General features: G+C 43.1%; 1 protein-coding gene across 1 annotated transcript in view; it reads right to left on the reverse strand.

Moving 5' to 3' along the window:
- Positions 1-4,515: 4,515 nt before the first annotated feature.
- TMEM178A (transmembrane protein 178A) overlaps positions 4,516-25,608 on the reverse strand; it is a 47,455-nt gene continuing 26,362 nt past the window's right edge. The window contains exons 2-4 of the mRNA XM_066372396.1: positions 17,932-18,045; positions 14,760-14,897; positions 4,516-5,481 (exon numbers count right to left, since the gene is read on the reverse strand). Coding sequence (XP_066228493.1) covers positions 5,240-5,481; positions 14,760-14,897; positions 17,932-18,045 — 494 coding nt within the window. The 3' untranslated portion in view covers positions 4,516-5,239. The remainder of the gene's footprint in view (positions 5,482-14,759; positions 14,898-17,931; positions 18,046-25,608) is intronic.

Consider the following 25,608-nt stretch of genomic DNA (forward strand, 5'->3'; position numbering starts at 1 on the left):
TGTACTTTTTATGTTGCCGAGGATAAAGTCTAGTAAGAATGATATGAAGTAAAATGTACAGCCAATGAAAATGTAATATCAAATAAATTCTGGATTTATGAAAACACTTAGGGTTTGAAAGAGTGTTTGATTTTTTTTCTTGTACTTTAGTGCATTTTACTAGAATAAGCTTCACTAAGGCTAGAACCCTTGTCTGTTTTGCTTCTTTGCTGGTTCCCAAGTGCCTAGAATAGTACCAGGCACATAGTAGGCATTCAGTAAATATTTGTAGAAAGATATAATAACTTTTATGGAAAAATTACATTCTATGCAAGTTTTCCACATCCTGGACTGTTGATTATTAAGGGTCCGTGGTGCTCCAAAGAAGGAGGGGGTAGGGTTCCCTCAGAGTGCGCAGCAATGGTTCCAACATTGCAAACAAACCTAGAACGACATTGCTAAGAGGAGGGGCCTGTGGGGCCTACTATAAAGCCCTCTTTTTTCTGTAAATATTGTCTAATGTAGAAGATGGACATGATACTTACTTTACAATCCCAGGTGTAGATCCACTTTCTATTCAAAACTCTATATTGCAGGACTGGGGGGAATTTGTCCCCGTTTGTTACTCAGGACACACACATACAGACTTGTGCCAATGTCCCTGAGCCTTCCAAGGGTCAGACTGGCTATCACTGAAGAACCCTTTACTCCGATGCTTGGTCCCTCCCAGCCCATTCATTCTGCTGCTCGTGGTTGGAGCATGAGAGCCTTGTACCAAGGACCTCAGTACTCCTGTACGTCCCACACAGTCATTCTCTCTAAGGTCCTGATGTCACTGGAAAGGGACCGGGCCCAGAGCAGGTCTGCTTCAGGCTGGCCTGTAGTGTGTGGGTTCTTGACTTAGTGCAAGAAAGAATTCACAATAATGAGTCCAGGTGATTTTGAGAGTATGTTTATTAAAGCTGGGGATAGTGAGCCTGACCAGTGGTTGTGCAGTAGATAGAGCATCAATCTGGGGTGGTCCCAGGTTCAAAACCTTGAGGTTGCCAGCTTGAGCATGGGCTCATCTGGCTTGAGCACAGGCTCATCAGCTTGAGCATGGGGTCACAGGCTTGAGTGTGAGATCATTGACATGACCCCATGGACACTGGCTTGAAGCCCAAGGTTGCTGGCTTGAGCAAAGGGTCACTGACTCAACTAGAACCCACCAGTCAAGGCACATATGAGAAGCAACAATGAATGCCTAAAGTGCCGCGACTACAAGTTGATGCTTCTCATCTCCCTTACTCTCTCTCTCTCTCTCTCTCCCCCAACTTAAATAAATAAACAAATAAAAATAAAATAAAATAAAAGCTGGGAATAGTGAAACAAAGGGCTTAGGATAGAAAAAGTCACAGGAAAGAGTCTAGGCAGGGCTGCTTTGGCTCTCTAGAAATGTCACAGAAAAGGGGGCCTGGGGACAGGTTCAGGATGTTAGCCCAGGACGAGCTGCTGCCGCTGGTTGTTCCCCTAGTTAAGTCCTGTGAGAACCCGTAGCGTTTAAGAGTAAGTTCATGCCTGAGAACAAAAAGGCATGGGCGTGATCCTAGGAGAGCCTGAGTTGGCAGCCTTTGTCTTGAGGGTTTTTCTCTCTCTTTTTTGAAAGGAAAGCCTAGGGGACGTCTCAGGGCAGGGTTTCAACACAATATTTATCAGTTCTCCAAGTGGTTTTTAATAATATATTCATGTACCAAAATGAGTACATACAGGGACCAGAGTCATTTTCTGGTCAGCTTTGCCTCTACCTTGGATTTGTTTGGTTCTAATTGGGTTTCTTTGGTATTTTCCCCCCTGACTTTATCCATCCTTGGGTTTGGTTGGCACTAATGGCAATGATGGGGTCTCTGTTATCTATCTCCCTGACCAGGGTGATCTAAGCTGTTTACTGTCAGGTTAGGGAAGAGAAGTGTGGACCATTTGCTCTCAAGGGTCCTCGGTTTAGGAAAGATAAGATCGATCCACTAAGCTGGCTGTAAATTGCTTGACTTGTTTGGCCCTATTTGACTGTCTCAGTTTCCCTTTTTGCACTTGTCAAAAATTCTAACGTCTGCCTATCCTGCCTCACTGATACCTTCAGAGGCCCCGCTAATCATGTGGTTGCCACACATTTCTCTTACTTTTTTTTTTTTAATTAAGTGAGAGGCAGGAAGGCAGAGAGACAGACAAGCCCACTAGGGGGCGATGCTCTGCCCATATGGGGCCACTGCTCTGTTGCTGGGAACTAGGCAGAGGCCATGGAGGCATCTTCAGCAGCTGATGGGGACCAAATTGCTCTAACCATTTGTGCCATGGCTGCGGGAGGAGAAGGAGGGGAAGGAGAGAGAGAAAAGGGGGAGGGAGAAGCAGATGGTCATTTCTCTTGAGTGTCCTTGACCAGGAATCCAACCCGGGACTTCCACACGCAGGGCTGACATTCTACCACTGAGCCAACTGGCCGGGGCCACCCCTTTCTCTTACCAGTCTCTGGGATGCCCTTGAGCTCTGCTAGTCCACAAGTCAGCCTGGCTCATCCTCCCTTCCAGACCCACTGTGTCTTCACTTAAATGAGCTCGGCTGCCCCTGCTTTCTGCCCTGCAAAATCAAACAAACAAAACACACACACACAAACCCAGGCAAAGAAATACAGTCTGGCTACAGGTGTGCAAAGTAGAAGTGGGACAAGGAGCAGGAGGAAAAACAAATGGTCTCAATAAATTATTCTGCCCCAGGCAGGACTGGGGCGGCCACTTCAATTGTCTTCATTCACATGCCAATGAAGAAAATAACCCTAAGAGAAGCCCGAGGACTGGGGGCCAAACGCTGGTCTTAGGAAACATTGATCACATTTCTCTGACAGTAGATAGAAAGCCAGGGACCTACAGAGCTTCTGGCTCTGAGCTCACTTCGGTTCTGTTCTCACCAGCACGTTTGAATCCTAATTGAACTTTCTCCCCTTCTGGGCAAATCTTTCTGGTGCGTGAACCCTTCAACCTTCTGTCACTCAGAGGCTTTCTTCCATTCTCACCCCAAACCCCTTGGTAGCTTCTCAGAAACTTCAAAAGTCAGTCCCTCAGACACTGCTTTGTCGGCTGGAATATAAATGTTTGAGAGTCTCGACATCTTCTAGGGGAATCTTTAAAGAAGACTTCAAAGAAACAGCTCTCCTGCTTTGAGAATTTCCCACATAAGCAATAAATAAAAATAATTGCCCCTTTTTGTATATCTCTGATCTCAACCAGAGGGACAGGTTTATTAAACCGGCCTGAGTGATTGGCAGGGAGATACCCACCGGCCTCGGGGAGAGCTCCTGTGTCTCTGGGATCTAACCTCTTCCAAAGGGCCTACGTCACATTATATGGACACTGTCACTTGGAAATCACACTTTATTTGGAAAGGGAGAAGGTAGCTTATCATTATCCTTTTATGATTACCTAATCAGTTTTTAAAACGAAGAAAAGATGTCTCTTTTGTGAAATTAAAATCCACTTACTTCTGAGTTTGGCATCTTCCCCTGTTTTAAAGAGCAATTTATTATTAGAATAGAGGATAATGTTGGAGTTAAAAGGAAAAGCTTAGAAGTGAGCCAGGGCCCACCCTCCCATTTAAAGATACAGAAACACAATGGAAGGATTTAAACGTTTCAACTATATCCATCCGCACACGTAAAAAGGACTGAAGACCAAAATGAAGCAAACGTTCTGAGTCTGATTCTCTGCTTCCTTATTAGGGAAATGAAATCATAGTACCTACCTCAGAGGTGGAAAGGATTAAATGAAATTATACCTGGAAAAAAATAGCCCCGTTACTGGGACATAAGTAAGAGCTAAACAAATGTTAGTTGCTAAAGCAGTAACAGCAGCCTCTGGCCCAGAGCAGTGGCTCTCATTCCCGGCTGCACATAAGAATTATCTGGGATGTTTTTTTCAAAAAATACTCAAGCCTCCTAGTGGGCTTGCTGGGTGGATCCCGGTCCAGGTGCCGGCAGGAATCTGTCTCTGCCTCCCCTCCTCTCACTGAGTAAAAAAAAAAAAAAATTAAAAATGCTCAAGCCCAGGGCCTGCTGCAGACATTCTGAGTCAACCAGTCTGGGATGGGGTCTAGTTTAGGTACATTGAAGAAATCAGGTATAGATGATTCTAATGGGCAGCCACGGTTAAAATCTACTGGCCTAGGTGGTCCAGGGAGAAAGGCAGAGACTTTATATTCTCATTACTGGCTAAAGACAGCCAGATGATTAAAGAGAGAGAGAGAGAGAGAGAGAGAGAGAGAGAGAGAGAGATAAGAAACTTTTAAATACTATGGTAAGGTTTTAAAAGAAATTTGAAAATGACATCTTTTTTCCATAGTAAGTGTGTGGCTGTGACTTACAAAAAGATAAATAATAATGACCAACCTAATCGAAGTAGAGCAAATTAGTAAGGCATAATAATAGTCTTATTGAAACAAGGTTCTCCTCTGTCTGTATGGCTGGGACACCGGCTGCCACAGCAACTGAGAGACAGGAAAACACACCCAGGGTAACAAGGGGGCAGTCATTTAATGCAGAAATCCAGGTAACATAAAAAGACAGAGGATGGACAACAAGGAGGACTTCCAACAATCCTGCATAGTATCACGGATTAGCTCTTACATGGTTGATCTGTTTTCCTTATGATTTTGATTCCAGTACAAAGACAGAGAAGAGACTTCAATTAAAAAATAAATAAATAAGGCAACAGAAGCATCTTCCTGTGACAAGGAACATCCACAAACACTTGGTGCTGACACATCAAGACACCATGAGGACAAGTTCTGAAGACGCTGCATTAAAATTTAACAAGCATGGTGCAATGACAAGAAAATTATGCTTGCTTCATTATGATTCCTTTTGCAAATAGAAATGACTCTCAGGTAATTGTTATATACAAACTTTCTGAAATAAGTGGAAATCGTACAAATTTTTCCATTGCAATTTCCTCTTTTTCTAAACCTAGAAATGTTCCATGGCACAGCTCCCTATATCTCACAGTCAAAGCATAAATAGTCATTAAAGCACTTGAATCCACAGTAGTCTTGTCCTTAGAAAGGTATGGAGGTTTTGCATGAGTTTCTATCAGTCATCCAGAGAGGGCTGGCAGGCAACAGGTTGGAATGTAAAAGACCGCTTTGTGCTTGGGATCCTAAGGCGAACTCCACTCTGTTCCCCTCAGGGGTTGTCCGCATTGTTGACAGGCCACCGAGCAGTGAACTTGAGTGTGGACAGTCATACCGTGGAGTCCCTGCCAGACTTTAGATGTGCAATCTTCGTCCGGCTAATAAATGGATAAGCGATGCAGAGACCTCCAGCTGCCACAATAAAGCCTAAACTGCACCAGGCGCAAAAGATAGACCAGCTGTAGCCATGTTCCACATCATCAGGCAGGCTATAAATTAGCTTCGGGAGACGGTTCAAGTCATAGGAGATGCTGGCCGCGTAAGTGCAGAGAGAAATGGTGCAAAATATTCCTATAAATAATACAAAGAGAACAGAATGATCAATTACAGTTTTGCCTGCTACAAGGAAAATGCCAGACAGGCCTTTGTGACAATCAGATTAACGGGGTAATCATTCCAAATTTATAAAGGATCTACAATTTTTTTTTTTTTTTTGTATTTTTCTGAAGCTAGAAACGGGGAGAGACAGTCAGACAGACTCCCGCATGCGCCCGACCGGGATCCACCAGGCACGCCCACCAGGGGGCGATGCTCTGCCCATCCGGGGCATCGCTCTGTTGTGACCAGAGCCACTCTAGTGCCTGGGGCAGAGGCCAAGGAGCCATCCCCAGCGCCTGGGCCATCTTTGCTCCAATGGAGCCTCGGCTGCGGGAGGGGAAGAGAGAGACAGAGAAGAAGGAGAGGGGGAGGGGTGGAGAAGCAGATGGGCGCTTCTCCTGTGTGCCCTGGCCGGGAATCGAACCCAGGACTTCTGCACACCAGGCCGACGCTCTACCACTGAGCCAACCGGCCAGGACAGGATCTACAATTTTTTTACTTGAATGACTTCATTCAGCAATGATTGGCAAAACCTTAATGTGCCAGATCGTAGGCAAGGCAGTGGAGATAAAGGAGCAAAGAGCACAGGGAAAATTCTAATAGCTTGAGTTATTCCGAATTATCTTGCTTGAATGGTATGTATATGTAATTAAAATTTGTTTTTCCATTGATTTGAGAGAGAGAGATGGGAAGGGATGGGGAGGGAAAAGAAGCACCAACTCATTGTTCCACTTAGTTGTTCTATTTAATTGTGTACCCACTGATTGCTTCTCAGACAGACCCTGACCGGGGGACGAACCCACAACCTCTGGTGCACTGAGTTGACACTTTATCCACTGAACCACCCGGTCAGGCTCAAATAATATGTATATTTAAATTTATATTTGTTTTTTGTTATTAAAAACAATAAAAATTCTAATTATTTGTAAGGACAAAACTCTTTTATAACCACTCAAACCTAAGTCTTCATTTTGCTTCGTTCTATACCTTGATCTGCCATATTTTTATATAGTTGCAATCATCATACAAATTCCGCTTTCTTTTTCAGTTATCATTAGCATTAGTATTGTCATGTTGCCTGTAAATAATATTTAAAATTAATTTTTACTAGTGCTAAATCATGTTTTAAGCCACAGAGCCTGGCCCATACCAGAGCATTAACAAATTATGTGGGGGTTTTTTTGCTTTTTTAATGAATGAATAAAAGCTTTTAAATAATACAAATCAAATCCAGGAAGTTGGAAACGATGTAAAAAATAGCTGAGCAAGGAGATCATATACTTAAACCACTCAGAATTTGTGTGATGAAAAGGGAAAGACCCAACATTTTACTTTTTTATACAAACACGTGCATGTTTAATTGTCCTTCCACTAAAATCAGGACTCTGACTTAAAAAATATCCCAAAGCACAGGCTTTTTAGTATTCCAGTTATCCTCCAAGGATGTAGATGCTCCTATTCCACCACAATGGACCCCGAGGGATGCTTCTCTTGCACGGGCAGGGCATCAGAATGAGGCTGCTGCTAAGCTGAAGACAGGTAATGAAAACAGAAACTGGCCCCCAGTGACGTCTGGGCATGCCCAGTTCTGGTCCGAGTCTTACACATCTCCTCTCCCTTCTTTGGTTTATCTGTGTGCACAGTGGAGGCTGCACCTATTTGCTACTGAATTGTTTTGGTAACCTTAGGGATCTGTTCAGCCTTTCCATAGTAAACAGAGACACAGATTTGGGAACTGAAAAAAAAGCATTAAAACTACAGAAAGCGTTAGAAATAGAGCTTTAGGGATCAGCAACACTACCAGAAAAGCAAACTCAGAGCAGGCAGTAATTGGGAAGAAATAAAGACCGCATGAAGGCAACTTTTTTTAAGTGCTGGGATTCTGCCTCCACTCAAGTCACCTAAGAGCACATCACCTGAATCCTTTTCCAAAAGTTCATTTAGAAATGTTTTAAAGAGATGCTCGATCTGAGATAATTTGATATTTCCTACTCTGCCTAATTCTGTTTTTAAACTCTAAAGTGATTACTTTTCTACAAAGGATACAATCTTATCTTCTGATTTCTTACTCAAGAATATAATGGCAAACACATCCCTTTGAGTTCTCTGAAGAAAGATCATGATAGAAATAATTCTTTCATAAAGGAATGAACCAGGCAGAAAAGAATACTCCCCTGCTCTTTTCAAATCTTGTGAAGAGCAAATGTTTTTACATCTACATGAATGTTTTCACTGGCACCGAAACAAAGACAGTGTTTATATATAACAAGGTCCTTCTAATGAATTCTGGAAATAGAATAATAAGGCAGCTAGAAAAAAACTGACCTTTGGAGTATTAACAGGTACAATATAATAATAGAAAAATGACCTGTTCGCAAGAAAAGCAACTCTATTCTGCATTTAACTGCCTGCACCCAGCTGAAGGACTAAAAGCAAGGCAAAAGCAAGGCTTTGTACAAGTAATGTGGTTCTAATGACCTCTGAAAGCTTGAGTTCAAACTTGGACTTTTAAGTATCCTTTGATGTCCAAAAGCATTGGGATGGGGCACAGGAAATGTGTTTTCTGGTCCCCAAATCCATTACTAATCACTGTGTGACCTTGACATTATCTAGCCTTACTGTGCCTTAGTTTCTTCATCTAGGAAAAATTGGGAGCTTTGGCTTGGTAGCTCAGGTGGTTGGAGCATTGTCCCGATATGACAAGGTTGCGGGTTCAGTATGCATACAAGAAGGGCATATACAAGAACCAACCAATGAATGCACAACTAAGTGGAACAACAGCTAGGTCTCTCTCTCTCTTTTAAATCAACAAATAAAATTTAAAAAAATATTTTTTTAATGGAAGACTTGGTTACTGAAGTCCCTTACCATGTCAAATATCTGTGATTCGGTTATTCCGAAATACAGCATAGAGCAAGAACATGTCCCAAAACAGCCTAGTGATTTCAGATCTGGTAACATGCAACTAAATGAAAAACAATTGTCATGGGTTTTTCATTCTCTGCATACTCCCTTTGATTTTACTCTAAACGTTGATTTTATTAGCACCTCTCCCCTGTAAACTCCATGAAATTGCTTTTGGTGAAATGAAGTTTAGCATAACACCTCCAGTTCATAACTGAATAGAAAGGATTATAAAAAAAAAACAAAAAAAAACACAGTGTAACCTGAGAATTTAGCCAAGAGGCTAATTTTCTCTGCCCTCGGTGTCATGAGTGGCTATGCTTTTCCTGGGCACTTGGTTTGTGCTCACTTCATGGGCACTGTGGATGAGGTCACTACTACAATGTCTTTCTTTGACCAAGTTGCCAGAAAGCTGGAACTCCCTCAAACTACATCTGTGGCCCACCATGGGCAGAAGGCAGGACCCGAACGGCATGCTTTTTTGCAACTAAGCTCACCTTTGGATCCATCTTGCCCTGCGGATCTGATTGCTTGTCTTATTTTTATGATTTACTTGCATTGATTTTATCCTGCAATATTATGTGCATTTTTGTGCCACTTAAGTTCTTTTTTGAATGGTGCACTCATCAAACTTTGTTAAAAAAAACCTGCTTTATTTTCTGAGGTCTTCACTTGCTCAGCTGAAGGTCATAGAAAGGGTTACAATGAGCCCACAAATATGCCCCCACCTGCGCTTCCCACTTCCCAAAAATGCCCCTTCAGGCTGTTCTTTAGTGTCATTTTTTCCTTTTTCTTAGATGTCCCTGAAGTTGTTGTGAGTGAGAGGGAAGCCAGGATAAACAAAAAAGCATATCTGAGAGCTCCTCCTTTTCAGAGGCCCATGTCTCTAACGAGTCCACAAATCCATAGCCACCACAGCCATCATTTGTGGGATGGGCAGGGCTGTTCAGATCACTTCCAGAAAACAAACTGAGCATAGGCAAAGCATTGTTTCTATCATTCCCAAAACCTTTGTCAAAGAGGCCTGAGCCACTCAAGATATTTTTAAAAAATAAAAATAAAACCATCTAACTTCAGAGACACCAAGAAAAAGTGTTGTTTGATGGAAGCATCTTCGTTGTACCTGGGTTATAAATCTTAGATCAATTCTATACTGTGGAACTCCATTTTGGTTCCCTACGTACACCCTGCGGTACTCATGTGTATTAGTTTGCGAGGGGTGGCCACCACTGATACCTTTCAGCCCAGCTTGTGGCACCCAGGGAGAGAGCTCCCTGAGTCCCAAGCTCAGTCCCAGCTATTGCTGGTGGCATCTTCAAAAGGGTGAATAATAGCTGGTTCTGAAAAGCCAGGGATGCAGCTACTTTTCTTATAAAATATTAAAAGGTTTTCTGCCAATATTCTTAATGAGAAAATACCATGATCTCACAAAATTATAGGGCTGGAAAAGATATTTTGGAGTCAAGACAGAAGGAAATGTATGCTGCCATCCAACATCATGCACCTAATTTCCTTCCCCCAAATCTCCATGGTGCCTGTGGCCAGCTGGTAACATGTAATTAGGGTAACTGAGCCCATTCTCTGGACCACCCTCCTTTGATGTACTTAAAAGGCTGAAAGAAGCAACTTACTTCACCGGGGTTAGCCTGCTTGATAAATAACATAATTGCAATGCCCAAAGGTATAAACATTGACTTTATTTATTTATTTTTTCATTCCTTCCAACTATGACCTGCCCATCATTCTGGTCTCTTTGCAATTCCAGAAGAAGAAAAAAATGCTTCATGCTACTTTTCACACAAATGGCTTAAAAAGCCATTCCTAAATCATCTCAACTAATGACGGGGCGGGCGTAATAGAGACAGACAAAACTTAACCAAAGAAAAAAAGTAAATAAAACACCCACAATTGCAATTATTAAGTCCCCAAAACATCCACTCTTTTCCTGAAAGTGTGCAACAATCTCATTAAAAGGCAAAACCTGACCTGATGGGACAGAAGGATAAAGGACCATTCATAGTCCTTATCGATCCAGCTTAGGATGTGCTTTGCTGCAGACATGTTAATGTGTTTGATTTCAGACCTTGCTGAAGGTAGCAGATAATATATGCACCATGTTACCTTACAAAAAGAAAACTTTAAAATCCTGAATTCCAAAACGTACAAGACCCCAAGGGTTTCCGATAAGGCATTAAGGACCTGTAGTTTTAAGCATAATCAACGGATAACCCTAGATAATTCAATACAGCTACTACAGCCCAGTCTTTTTTTTTTTTTTTTTTTTTTTTAATGCATTGAAGCAAAGCAATGAATAGCCTAATTTGGGTGTTAATTGTCCCTGAGCTTTCCTGGGGCATCCTGTGCTCTGTCTCTACTTTATCTGTTGTCAGGACACTGGCTGGACCGCCCCACCTCCTTGAGAGTGCTGCCCCGGGCACAGCCTGTGAAGGTGAATGAGTCCACTGGGCAGTGAGACCTCATCCAAGGAGGACCAGTAGATTAAAAGATAATAAAGACCCGAGAACAAGACAGGAAACTTGGATTTAAAAATATTGGCACTGAAATGGAAACAGACTTCACAGACACAAAGGACAAACTTGACAGCTGCCAAAGAGGAGGAGGGTTGGGGGCTGGACGGAAAAGGTGAAGGGATTAAGACGCACAAATTGGCGGTTACAAGACAGTCATGGGGACGTAAAGTACAGCGCGGGGGAAAAGAATCAATATTGTGTGTGGTGCCAGGTGGGTACTAGAAATATGGGGGGGAGGGGCACTCTGTAAAGTATGTGATTGTCTCACCACTATATCGTACACCTGGAACCAATACAAAACAATGTGGGTTATAAACTGTAATTGAAAAAATAAAAAAAAAGTTTGCATTGAATAAATTAAGCATTTAAAATATTTATATCTATAACAAATTATCATAATTATGACTATGGCTATCTAATGAAACGCATCATTTAACGTGGATGAAAATACACTGCCCTGAAAGCAGCGTGTTCTAGTAACGGGCAGCAGCTTACAGTTGGAAGGTGAGTGGCTTGCTCCCTCTGTCCTTTGATGCCTCTGTGGCCACGTGTGCTACCTCAGAGGACATGAAGTCAAAGAGCTACATTTGGAGCCCTAGGGGGTGTGAGGCCTAGCCCTGGTCCTCATGGAGGACACGTGAGAGGCCCCAGAAAGGAGAAAGGGGGCAGGAAAGAGCAGAGAACCTGGCTCCCTGATGAGAACTGACTGTTGGCAGCAGCAGTTCCACTTGTGGGTAATTAAGAGCAGTCTGGTCTGTATGCAATAAAGCAAAAGGAAAAAGACCTCAGACTGTCACATCGCCAGTGCTCCCCATCCAAGGTCTGGCTAATAAGTTCAGGTGGAGAATGAAGATGCCAGCACATCAGAAGGGGCTAAGTTTAGCATCGACAATCTGTGGGAGTGATGCTGACAAGGGCTGCTGAAGACACTTCTGCTTAATTAAAATCAATTTCTTCCTTTTAACCCTTATGATTCTCCTTCCCCATTATTGCATGTGAACATCCTACAGCTAATTTATCTCATGCAGTGGATTAATGTCATTATCTTGGTGTTTACAAAGGTAATGAAGAGGCATCTGTAGTAGAAAAATAAAACAACCCACAGTAAGGGAACAGATGAATACAACACAGCATATCCACTTCACGCAGCTATTTAAAACTGAGTGGAGAACAATGTAGTGACATGGGGAATGGTGACGTTATGATGTTAAGTGGAAGCCCAAAACACTAAATACTATCCATGTGATGATGGTTGCAAACATTTCTCCCTCCCTCTCTCTCTCTCTCTCACTCTCTCTTTTAATGAGGCAAGCACATGGGCAACAAAAATAATTAAACTATCTAATTTCTCAGGTGGTGGGATCTATAAGTGAATTTCCCCCCTTTATTCCAAAAACGTTGTGTTTCTTAGTCCTTCTGGACTATCAACTTCAAGTTTATAAGTTTGTGTTGGTTTTTTGTTTTCTAGGGTTGTTTTGATTGTTATAGTTTTTTTTTGTTTGTTTGTTTGTTTGTTTGTTTTGTGGCTGTTGCTTGGTTTGGTTTAACAATTTCACAGGAGCTTGCGATGACAAAGCCTCTGGACCCTGCGCTAGCCTGGCAGTCCACATGTAGATCAGTCCACATGTAGATCAGAGATAAGGGCTGAGCAGGAAAGCCAGAAAGGTCTCAGGAAACGTGGCTCCTTGCTCTCAGAGTCAACCCAATGCTGAACTCCAGGCCTCCGTTCACTTAATACCAAACCAGCCCCTCGACCTCCCAGGGAAAACTTACTAGACCTGGCTTTTATGACTCTGTGATTTTTTTTCTCGCTAACAGTTGTTTTATATGCTAAGAGCATTCCAAATTATTCATGTATTACTCATATTAAAAGTGTCCTTTAAAAACTGAAGATATACCTGGGAGATACTATAGGTTAGTTCCAGGCCACCACAATAAAGTGAGTGTCACAATAAAGTGAGCTGTAATCTTTTGGCCAGTGGAGGGTCTTGCCTTTAAATTTGTAAGAAGAGCAACATCTGTGGAGCGCAATCAAGTGAAGAGCAATACAACGAGGTATATCTGAACTACTTCTGAGGCTTTTGTTGTCCAAGCTTCTCTCATTTTCCTGACCAGCAGATGTGATATGGGCCTAACCACTCTTGCAGCGGGAAGGGGCTAAGAGTCAGGAAAATGGAAACTCAACTAATAAAGGGAGGGAAGAAAATGGGGAAGATTTTTAATGACCACTGAGCCCCACCAGGAATCCTCTGGGCAGCACAGCCTCTGATTCTTTGCTGCCCAACCACTTATTCTATAATTTGGATTTTCAGTCAATCCCTTCAGCAAGCACCGGATGACTGGTCTTAAGAGTTCAAATCCTCCTCCCTAACCGCAGGAACTGGAATTTTGGCCTCCCTGTGCTATGGTGTTATCTGGAAGACCTCAGCTGGCTTTCTGCTCACAACTAACTCTTCAGGGGCCATAAGACTTCTAAATGCTCTGTCGGGATGCATGCAATGATGACCCACGTTACTCACAGGGTGGGAAAGGGGCAGATGGGAGTTTCTTAGGTTGATTGGTTGACCATGCCAGAAAACAAAGCACCACCTACCTGTCAGCCCTGAAAAGAAGACATCAAGAAAACGGTTCAGCCACAGAGGGGCGCTGCTGCCTTCTGTTAACAAGGCTCGAGTGACAAGTGCTAGAAAACCCAGTTGCCATCACTTGAGTAACAGAAGTCCAGGTTAGTAGAAATAAGCTTATTCAAAGTGGCTGCACACCTAGAGTCATACTAGTTCTGATACTGAGCATACTTCGTGAAACTTAATTTGGCATTCACTGATCATGAATATACTAATTTTTTTATCAAGGAACAGAAAGAAAGAGTTCTTCCCTGCAGTCAGTGTTAGCCATCAATTCAGATCCTGACTCCTTTTTAGACAACAATGTCCTTCACCTGCCCATCAAAAAAGCCAGGGTCCTGTCTCCAACTACCCCCCACTACAGCACTCCCTTTCCAATCTCCTGCTTAAAACATTCTGGTGGCTTCCATCACCTGTCGATTAAAATCCAAGCTACATCCTGCTTCTCGTCTGATACTCTCCCTTCCTCCCCTGTCTGCCCTCCCTCCCCTAAGCCATTCCAGTCTTCTTACTGCTTCTCACAATGCAGCTCAGAAAGCCCCTCCTCCGCAAGGCCTCCCTGGGTCCCCTAGTCCACCCTGTTTATTTTCCTCATAGCTCTTCTCACTCTCATAAACTGTTTATGTCTCACCTCAGCAAAAAATGGAGAAGGATTTTGTCTACCTACTTCATTTTGTGTCTCTAGTACCTAAAGCAGTGTCCGCTACATGGTAAGTCCTCAGAAACTCACTGTGGAGTGAAATGAGTGAATGTTTTGTGTGTAAAACTGACACCAATGACACCATCGCTAAGAGATGTAATTGAGGTTGACTTTCAGCCTGGGGGGATGGGCTGTGCTGATCTATCCCCCTCTCTCTCCTTGAGGCTCCTTGTTTGCCAAGAGTCTGGGTCAGGGTTGGGCTGCAGTGTGAAAAAATGGAACAGAAAAATGAGAGCTGACACATGGGGATCAACCCCAAGACATTTCCACCTAACCTTCTAACGGGCCTCACTGAAGAAACCGGGGAAGCATTTTTAACACTGTTCTTTCTTTAAACGCTGTATTACCCACCCAAGCCAAACGACCATCGACCATTGGTCACTTTTCTGTCAAATGAAAACAAAATAAATGGCGAGATAACAATGTGAATTTCACTGCCTACAGAGCCGCCTGCGCTCTTGCTGGAAGAGACAGCTGAGGGGTTTCGCCTACCTGTCATGAGGAAAAGCAGGCCGGCCACGTGCTGGGTCAGGCTTTCCTCCCAGAAGAAACTGACCATGGCCACGATGCAGCCACAGAGCAGGACAGCCACAGCCATGCCCAGGAAGCCGGCAGTGATTCTTCTCAAATCTAATCTCGAAACACAAACAGACATCCAGCATAAGAAGCAGAGGAAGGAAAGGCACTGGGAATGAAGAGTTTCATGTATGTCATGAATATTAATAAGGAACACGGACAGGCGTAGGGCGACAAAGCTGAGGTGGTTTAGGGCATTGTCTTCCCAGGTGTTTCCTAAGAGGGTACATGGGGTGTAACAACTCGAGGGGTCAGAGTCACCCTCTGTGAGTCCATGGAGAAGTCCACACCAAGTCGAGGACAGCGCAGGGTCAACTCTGGTAACAGACAGCGAGTTACTTAGTAAACTGAGAGCAAGGTAGGTTTGCAAAAGATCTTTATTATCCTATAAAGAGCAATAGACATGTAGGTTACCACCACTGCAAGGGCTGTAATTCATGACTTTAGAGAAGGAGCCTAAAAGTGAGCTATAGTGAAATACAGTTTCACTTGAGCACCGCGGGGACACGTTCTTTTCTTTATTTATATCTATTCCTGCCGATTTTTTAAAAAGGATTTGATGAAGTAAAGGCAACTGTGGTGATGGAAATAGAGCCCAAGTGCACATATGTGACATCTGCTCACAACTGCCCTCTCCCCTTAAACACGGGCCCTACACCCAAGCACCCATTTGCCAGGTTAAGGAGGGGCTGTTCCCACTGTATACACCACTGCCAGGTTTGGTCTCTCACAAGATCACAGTTGTGATCACTGGGCCAGGAACATAGCCGCCTTCTGGGCAAAACCAAAGGATGGACCGACTGCATGTATCAATACTTGGACACCCTTCCACTCTGACTGCTATCCTAATCGTCCTGCTATCTTTAATTCTTTCTGTGTGTTTTTTTTTTTGGGGGGGGGGGGGGAGGTTGTTTTGTTTTTAACAAAGCTAATTTTAAAAATTGTTAGCTAAATTTCTATGACCCCCTTCTTAAAACAATAGATCCTAAAGATAGGTCTTTAGTCCCTGGGGACAGTCAACAAGTATGGGCACACCTGTGCGCACATGGGGCTTAGACAAGGGGCGTACCCCACCATTTGATGTGTGAGTTGCTCTACTGAGGGGGGAGTGACCAGGCAGCTGCCACCTCATTATATGTTCATGTGGCTGTTGGCCATCTGAGGGGTGCTCCATCGAGGGTAGATTATAGTAGCTGCTGATAGTAGAGCTAGTCTAGCTCCTAGTCATACATGGATAAACCAGCCCTTTCTTCTAAGGACATTTTTCATTTCCAACTCAGAGCAGAACATTGCTTCCTTAAAGGAATAGTAGACAGAAAGCAAGGGGCCAGGAGCAGTGATAATTTAAAGGGACTGAGTTTAATGTGAAGGGTATTTTTAAGACATCCACATCTGAGCAGGGGAAATGGAATAATATAGGTCAGTCAGTATATATCTCACAACCCCCTAAATTCCCTGTGGGTCAAGTGTTATTTTCTATGACCATTCAAAGGCATAAGGGTCAGCTGTAATCTGCATGGGATTCGTGCTGGTACGAGGCATGTTAAAGCTTCTCTGCTAACCATGGCACAGATCAGCAAGTATGATTTTCTTAGAAAGAGCCATGCACAAGACTGCTAAAAGCATCTTTCCATGAGAAGCTCACAAAGGACTAAGAGAGAATGCTCAAATATTGTCTTGCTGGGAATAACAGAATACAAACTGTTAAAGAGATGAGGTTCTTTGTCAGGATAATCTTTTCTGATCTAAAACTGGTGACTACAGGGCTTTCTAGACAGATGACTGAAGAACTCCAAACATGCTCATAAAGAATTAAGGTATAAGAAGGCTTAGATTAGACTAACTCAGATCTGCTGAGAAATGATTGTTAAGAACAGCCAGTAAGGGCCCTGGCCGGTTGGCTCAGCAGTAGAGCGTCAGTGGCCTCCACCTCAGGTGCTAGCATGGCTCCGGCTGTAATGGAGCAACGCCCCAGATGGGCAGACAATCGCCCTCTAGTGGGCATGCTGCGTGGATTCCCGTCAGAAGCATGTGGGAGTTTGTCTGTCTGCCTCCCAGATTCTAACTTCAGAAAAATACAAAAAAAAAAAAAAGATCAGCCAGTAAGAACAAACTTTCAGGAAGTCACACTATTAAGAAATAAACCCCATTTTAACCAATCACTTTCCCAGTTCTAAATTTTCCAATCATAACATTTGTTTATTAGACACGGCAATGGAGCTTCCATTTATGCATTTGAGATTCAAAACAGATCCTTCTGATCCGCAGAGAGATTTACTTAGAAAATGAGACCCTGCTTGGTTGGTTTTCTGCAGCGGTTTTAGTCACCAAACAAGATCACTGAAGTCTTTGCTATTTATTTCACTGGAAAACAACAATGTCAACACCTGATTAGGGTAAACACTGTAAAGAACTCAGTCTAGTTTTTGCTTTCCTGAGTTATCTATCACCAAGTAGCATAAATCAACAGTTATCAAGTAAATATTAATATCAGCCCTCTTAAGCATCTCGTGACGTGATCTTTTCTAGGGTTCTACATTTTCCTAACAGTGTAAAAGGTTAGCATCTGCTGTTGGAATGAAGAGGTAACAGATACCCTCTGAGAAAACTATGACATATACTCATAAAAATATTTTAGCAGAAATACAAGGTCAGAAATAGACACAGTAGCTAACATTAATACTGTATAAACAAAATGAAGATAGGAGTACCTTAGGGGTGATCGCCTTTGGTTTACTGAGACGAGTGGTGGAGCATGTCCTTACACCTGCAGGTCCTAATACCTGAGGGCTTGCTAAAGAAAAGACTTAGGAAGCCAGTTGTGAACAGATGCCACCAGGGCAGATACACACACGGCGCACCGTCTCACACAGCCTTGTGCCTGATTTTCACACATTTGATGTGCAAAGGAGTTGTGACCAAGGGACAGTGAGATGACTCCCTGAGTCTCTGACATATTGGCTCAGGGGTCCAGGCATGATCAGCACAGCCTCTTTCAGTCCAAACCTGCGAAGGCTGGTGGGAATACTTTTTGTTGTTGTTAAGAGAGATACCCGTTCCTCCCTGACCCCCTTCAGGAAATACTCACGAAGCAGGTGCCATTCATCTTGCTGTATTGTCTTGGTCAAATTGAAAGGTATGTTGCGTAGGCGGATTGGCTGAGAAAAGTGGTACTTGATAGCCGTGCACCGCTGCGCGATCCCTGGTAGGAAATAAGAAATGTGATGTACTAGTCTGCATTCCTGATAGAATCCTGGAGACCTGAGGCCGAGCGATGCATTCTACAGCTGGGCGGCAGGAGGGAGGGGCTGGGAATCTCTTGATCACTCTCATTAGACAGAGGCCAGTCAGAATGGTAAAAACCTAAAACGTGAAATAGTTTTCTAAATCGTGTTTCATTTTTTAACGTATTAAATTTGATAAGGAGCTACACTCCCCTAATTGTGTTATGACACCGAGTTTGTATTAACTAAACGCAAAACTCCTCAAAAGAGAAATGGCCTAAGCATATACAAATGTTTGGGAGAAACCAGCCTGAAACATGAAGCTAACACAGATAAATTACACGTGCCTGAATCGAATCCAATCTCTAACTCACAAATGGGTTGCATCAAAAAGTTCATTAGGAAGTGTGTTATCTGGAAACCAGAAGACATTTTTCCATAAAGGCAACTTCTACGTGGTGGCTTAGATGGTGATTGGGTCTCCAGACCACCCACAGAGCCCGTCTAACCCCAGGCCAGCTGATGCAAGTCCTTTATATGAATTTCACTGACCTGGATTCTGGGTCCTGAGAAAAAGGGTAATACTGAAAAATTCCCTCCCTTTCCTGGTTGCATGGCCAGCCCGAGGCACAATATTCTGAAATGGGCACGGGTACCCATTGCTTTATCTAATACCTTCTCCTACCCTCCCTCCCAACCCATACTGTTATTGCATAAATTAATATGGGCCTATCTGCCCCTTAAAATCTCCTGAATCCCGTACAAGTATCTACCCTCCCTTTAAATTAAAACACAACAGAACTTCCTGCTGTCATTGTAAATCATCTTGGTCGGGCTTCGGGATAAATGCAATCTGATTAGATTGATTTCAGAGAGATGTGGGTGAATGTTAATCCTTTAATCCTGGCAGCTGTTAAGAAAAATCCTTATAGATGAAAATAAATCTCTAATCAGTGGAATTTCAGTAAGTATAATACTTCCTGCTGACAATGGGGTGTGGACTGGGGAGACATTTTTCTTCTCGACTCAGAAGGGCTGGACTTGGAACAACTCCTGTGCTAGGAAATGTGTGGGTCCCTTTTACATCCTTGCAAATATTCTCAGGGCACACTCCTCCTCTGCCCCTTGCTGGGAACAGGCACGGATCCCAGTAGGCAGGGAGAGAAGCAGAGAGGAGGTGAGCAGCCTGTCCTGTGCTCTCCCCTTCCCCAAGGGAGTCTGGCTGGTGCCAGGAATGAGGTAAGCAGTGCACATATCACCACGTTACCTTTCTTCCCCCACCAGGCTCCCAAGCTACATCTAAACAGGCAGGATCCCTGAAATGACAGGAGAAAGGAGGTGGAAGAATGGCAAGGTCTGCCCTGGACAGTACTAACAAGCTGCTCTCAAAGATCGCTAAGACTGGGAGTCTAGTGAGCCCAGAGCTCCTTAGCTGAATTTGCAAGAAAATGTTCTACAACGGCAGCACTCCACTCCCTTGGAGAGAATTAGGAGAGAAAGTGGGAATGAAGGACAGATAGGCGGCCGTGTCAGAGGCCTGCCATTTGCTGTTTTATCTCCTTGTTCTTAAACACTTGTTCCGTTGTCATAGCGGGAATTCTGATAGATTGAAAGAGGAAAGTATACTGTTAAGGTTTGGCTTCCTACAACCTACACGTACAACTGGTACAATGAAACCTGACACAAACCGCACAGGAAAAGACCTGCAATTTCTTGATGGCTTACAAAAGACAAATTAGGTCCTTTTGATAAAAAGATGAGTATATGTATGTACATCGATGGTGGTAAAAGATAGAGGTTCCATGTGATGCTTTGGTAAAGAGTGATACTGTGAAAATCCACAAGGAGGCATTAGATTCAAATTTTTTCAAAGCCATGCTTGCAAACTTTGAAATTAACTGGCTTTCTGGGTTTAGAGAGCCATGAATCTCGCTCTCTGAAAAGGAACACAAAAAGCATGATCTCATAGCACCAGATGGCATCACACAATGGGGGGAAGAAACATGCAGAGGGTTGAAAAGAACAAGTGGTGGTCTATATTTAGTGATTAATGAGCTTCTTAAAGGGCCAAGTAGAGCCACTTTGATGGTGATATAAACCACAGAATAAGGTCTATTAATATGCTGCACTGGGGTTAGGGATGGAGTTTATGAGTTGGTGCATTTCTGTTGTTTCTGGTGCTTAGAGAGATGAATCAAATCCCAAGCTTAGTCACAGAAACCCATATTCTCGGTTAAATGAGGAAGAAATGTGAGAGACAGCAGAACATGCTGTAAAATGTCATTAGCGCCAATCAGTGATGAGGCAGTCTACGGTAGCCAAAAGCCTTGCAGTCAGACAAAGTTAGGTTTGAATCTCAGCTGTGTGACTTATGGCAAATTACTTAACCTCTCGAAGCGTCAGTTCCCTCATCTGTAAAAGAGGGGGAATAATGATAGATATTTTATGGGGTTATTGTGAAGAATAAAAGAGGTAATTCAGAGACTTAGTATATAGGATGTGGTCCACTCTCAGCACTCAATAATTGTCAGCATTCGATCATGAGTTACCTCTTGGTACCTGCTCACATTCAACGTACACAGCCATTGCCACACACTAGGAGTCTGTATCCAACATGGGCATCACAGATGAACCCAGGCTGACACATGAAACAGCTGCCTGAACAATGGCCCAAAGGAGGGTTCTCACGTTTCTTCTCTGCTGTCACTCCTGAAAGTTGGCTAAGTGGCCTCCTTGCGGCTGTGCGCTCCACCGTCCGACCCCCCCTGCATGCCTCCACTGGATAAATTCACTCCACGAAGACTCAGGGCCTCTGGAGCCTCTGTAATGTGTAATGTGAAAGCCTTCAGGATTTTACCACATCTACCTGACATCTACATATCATCAACTTACTATGTTTCTTTAAAGATTACTGTAAGTTGGAAATGGGTTCTTGCCATAATGTCATTGTGTATTTGTTTAACAATTAATGTATTTATTTAAAAATAAAGTGCTACATAATGGTTCATCAAACATGTGTTCATCATTAATGCTGTGCCAATGGGCCAACTTCCTCACGTAATCAAATAGAAGGTGAGAACGTCCCTGGGGGTCCCTGAGAGCAGTCAGCCTGGGTTTTCATCATCCAGCTGCCCTGCCCCTGTACAAGAGCACACCATTGGCTTCCCCCTCAATCAAACTCAGACTCCCAGTACCTAGCATCTATCCCTGCCCCCACCTCACTCACACTTACCTGTGAGTGACTAATCCCCAGGGGATACCCCACACCTCCCAGACTCACGCCCTGGCCATGTGGTATCCATTTCTTCCTCTACCTACACCCACATCTTAAAACAATCCAATACCTACTAAGCCTCCAGGCCCACTGACTTAATCCAAAAGGCCTTCCCCAAACATAGTAGCCCCTGCAGCTTACTCCCTTCTCTGGCTTTATTTGGATGTTAGAGGCTGAGCCACACAATCAATCTAGCTCTCGATTACTCAGTGTTTGTCATTTCCTAATAGATCAGAAAGTCTGCCTCCCTTTGGGTTTCCCAAATTCCTTAAGAGCTGAGGCCATGACCTTGTCCTGGGCCTGTGACAGTTAAGAGACATACCAACAACAGTTGCTGACAGTAGCAGTATAGCCAAGGCTTCGAATTCTCTAGCAGATGAAAGGATCCGTGAACAGTCTGCATCGTTTCCTAAAACTGAATTTCAAAGGCAGCTTGGAATTCCGTATCTGACCCGTGGGCAGAAATTTTCCCACCAGCTCTGTCCACACACACCCCGGTTCAAAAGGCAAGATCAAGCATGGGGTCACAGGGCAGAACAGCTGCCATGTTCTTGTCAGAGAGATTTAATTTCAGAGGAGTCGGGTGCTAAGCGGACAAAGGAAATGTTTTCCTCATCACCTCCTTTCACGGGTCTGAACAGCCCTCGCTTATATAAACCCAGTTCAGTCAGTTTAGCGGCTCAATGCTGTCTTTGAAGCCTCAGATGACCAAAATGAGTCCTGAAAACGAAACCCCAGGAGGGCAGGCCCCTTATCAAGTCTCCAGAATTTGAAAGGAGCTAGGTACAAAACGAGTAAAACGGAGGGGCACTGTACAGTAGAAATACACTGCAAATCGCACACACAGTTTTAAATATTCTAAATGTCACACTAATATTTTCATTTAACACATAAGCAATATTTCAAAAATTATTGATATTTTATATATATATATCTACATACACACACACACACACACACACACTGTCTTTGAAATCAGTACATCTCCTTTTGGACAAGTCTAATTTCAAGTGCTCGGTCATCTCATGTGGCTGGTGGCTATTGTACTAAAGAGATGAAGTTCCCAGGTGAAAGTGAATAACATTCCAATTAAAGTTAAAGCAACAGAAAGCAAGAAGGTTTGATATAGGAAGTGCCTGAAAGGTGTGAAAGTTCCTCTTTATTTAGATTCTCTCTCCGCAATATACTAGCTTGTTCTGCTATAACTGTCACATTACTAATGCACAGTCAGCGTCTTAATAATGTGGAGCATTACTTTGGAGCAAGACAGCCTGGATTTGCATTCCAGCTTTACTGCTCACTAGCTGTGTTTCCCTGGCAAGTTACTTAACCTCTCTGGGCATCAGTTTCCTCAGCTGTAATACATGGACAGTGATAGTTCATCTGTCTCATGGAATTAAATGAGACACTCATATCATACATTAGTATTAGCTTCTATTATTATTACTGCTACTACTATTATTCCTACTGCCAGTTTATTTACCTGAACAAACCCAGGTAACGGGACTATTTGTTAAAGGCAAGACTCACGCAAATTGCTTGAACTATAAACAGATGATCTCTAGGGCCAAAGATAAAGGATTCAATGACAAGTCTGACTGATTCAGCCAATTGCAGAGATAATAAACATTATCACTGGAAGTTTTGTGTTTGTTTTTTTTAAGTGGCAGTGGAGAAAACCAGGAATAATGGTGCTCAAATAGTCACAATCTTGTACGAAAGTGGAAATTGTTATTCGTTTAGGGTAATGGATGATCACTGGTTTCCCTGAATTAAGGTTTAAATTTCCTTTAATGTAGTTAAATTTTTTTTATATCTACAGTAAAATGGAATAAAGTATTTAAACTTTAAAACCAGAGATTCTCAGCTTCTCAGAACCATCATGGCTCTATATTCGGTGACTTAGCTGATGGAATGGGCATTTGTGACTGGAGAGGATCTGGGGCTTTCAGCCCAGCTGAGGGCTCTCTGCTTCTTCCTCCCTCCACATTTTTTCCCTCCTTTGGTTTACCTTCCCTCCCTAGCAGGAGATGGGAGAACCATTGTGTGGAAACAGTTCCCTGTGGTATTTTCCCATCTCAGAGTTGCCAGCCTCAGAGTTCCAGCAGGAAAGAGTATATTATTATATTATTATGCCATCGGATGATGCCATTCCTTCTGTGGAAGGCAGACACGGGCTGGAACAGACACTTGTCCCACACTTGGTTCCCCGAGCCCCCACCCACGTGAAACTGAATACAGCCATCCACTCAGTAGATGCTCGACCACAACAACTGTGGGATTTCTTTCCCACGGGGTATACCAAGTTACAGGGATAGAGCGACAGTCGCTGGTGGTTATTCTTGCTCTGGTCACAACATGCTGACTCAGAGGGATCGATACAGTCAGAATAAAAGCTGTCTTAATCGTACATGGGTTTAAAGCTGTTGTGAATACATACCGGAAGTGAAATTCTCCCGGGTCGGGGAGGCATCCAGTCGGTGTGGGAAGTGATGCTGAGCTTTTTTCTCTCTTCAACATGTTGTTTTCAATTAGTGTAAACATCAATGAATATAATTTTTTTTACCCAAAACCTTAAGCCTGTGTGCCCTCAAACACTGGGAGAAACTTGGTAATATGGGGATTTTTTTTCTGCATTTAATATGTGTGTATAAGAAGCAGCAGGCAAGAGTGTAAACTAGAATATTGGCTTTGGAACCAGCTGTGTGACTTAGAGCACTACACTCAACCACTCTGAGCCTCCATTTCCACATTTGTAAAATAAGGGTAATACAATCTCATAGAATTGTCAGGAGGATTGACTGTATAGTTGACTTTTAAACATGCATAGTGGGGGATGGAGAAAGGGGTGGGAAGCTTAGGGCTCTGAACTCCTACCATTTGAAAATCCACATGTTACTGTTGACTCGATAGTGGGCCCTTCGCATCCCAATTCAAACTATCTCAGACCCAGTGCAAAACAGCATTGTCCTTCTGTCATTGAGAAACCTCATTTGAAAACACAGAAATACTGTTTCCATTCCGAGACTGGTTGAATTCACAGATGGGAATCCTGTGGATGGCAGGGCCAAATATATTTACTGGGAAAAGGATTAGCATATAAGTGGACCTGAGCAGTTCGAACCTGTGTTGTTCAAGGTCAACTATACTGGAAATTTCATCCTCATCTCCGTCATTTGGGAGGAAGTTAGTTGCCAAGTCTCCATCACTATTTGCCATCATAAGTCAATCACTTATTCTTTCTTTTACTCATTTATTTATTCATTTGTTCAACAAAAGTCTATTTAGCAAGTGCCTTTTAGACAAAGGTCCTATTTTCCAAATCTAGAATATGATGCCACAAAAACAAAAAAAATGAACAAAATGAAAGTAAACTATAACTCTAAAATGGGGGGAAAGAGGGAGAGGGTTGGGAGAGGTCTCCTACCCACCACATGCTCACTTGCCACATGATGACCTATAAATGCTGATTTCTTTAGCAAGTTCCCAAATACTACTCAAAAAAGAGCAACTTACTGGAGAAAGGCTGCCCATTTTAGAATGGGTTGGCAGTGTTCTGGGTAAATTACCCTTTAAAACAATGCACTGTTGGCCCCTTGCAGGTGTTTTGAGAGAACCCTTCTAATTGAGTTACACTTTCAGAAGTTTGTTTCCTTTATGAAAATGAACCCTGGGTCTAGCTGAACTGACTGATTAGTACTGTATATAGAGATCAGGAAAGCAATGTTTGGTAGGGCTAATGTATGAAAATATAGGCGAGGGCAACAGCTCAGGCTGTGAAAACAAATTCAAACATATTTGCTACTGTGAACAATGCTCTCATGTCCCCATACCAGATGGGCTCCTGGATTTATGAGGGGATGGGTCACAGATACATATCAAGATACATGGAAACTGGGAGCTGCTTTCAAGCAGCCTGCAGGACCTACAGAGAGACTATTCTGTAGCTGCTCCACAATTGATGGCTGTATTCCTGGGCTTTGGTAGGTTATAGAAATCAATTTTTAAAGAAACAACATAAACTGATTTTACACAATATTTCCTACTTTTTCTAAGTTACGATAAAGGCTAAGCCATCATCAAGCAAAACTGACAAGTCTGAATTTAATTTCATTTAAAGTCCTCAGCCCACCCTCCCACGGTTAGGCGGGCTGGTAGGTCCCTGAGACAAGAAGTGAAACCTCCAGATCGAATGGATGATCAAGAGTTCACTCCAACGGGAGCAGAGGATGGCACTCCCCACCTTCCAGGGGCAAGAACCTTATAG

This window comes from Saccopteryx leptura, chromosome 3, assembly GCF_036850995.1.
Source record: "Saccopteryx leptura isolate mSacLep1 chromosome 3, mSacLep1_pri_phased_curated, whole genome shotgun sequence".
NCBI lineage: Eukaryota > Metazoa > Chordata > Mammalia > Chiroptera > Emballonuridae > Saccopteryx > Saccopteryx leptura.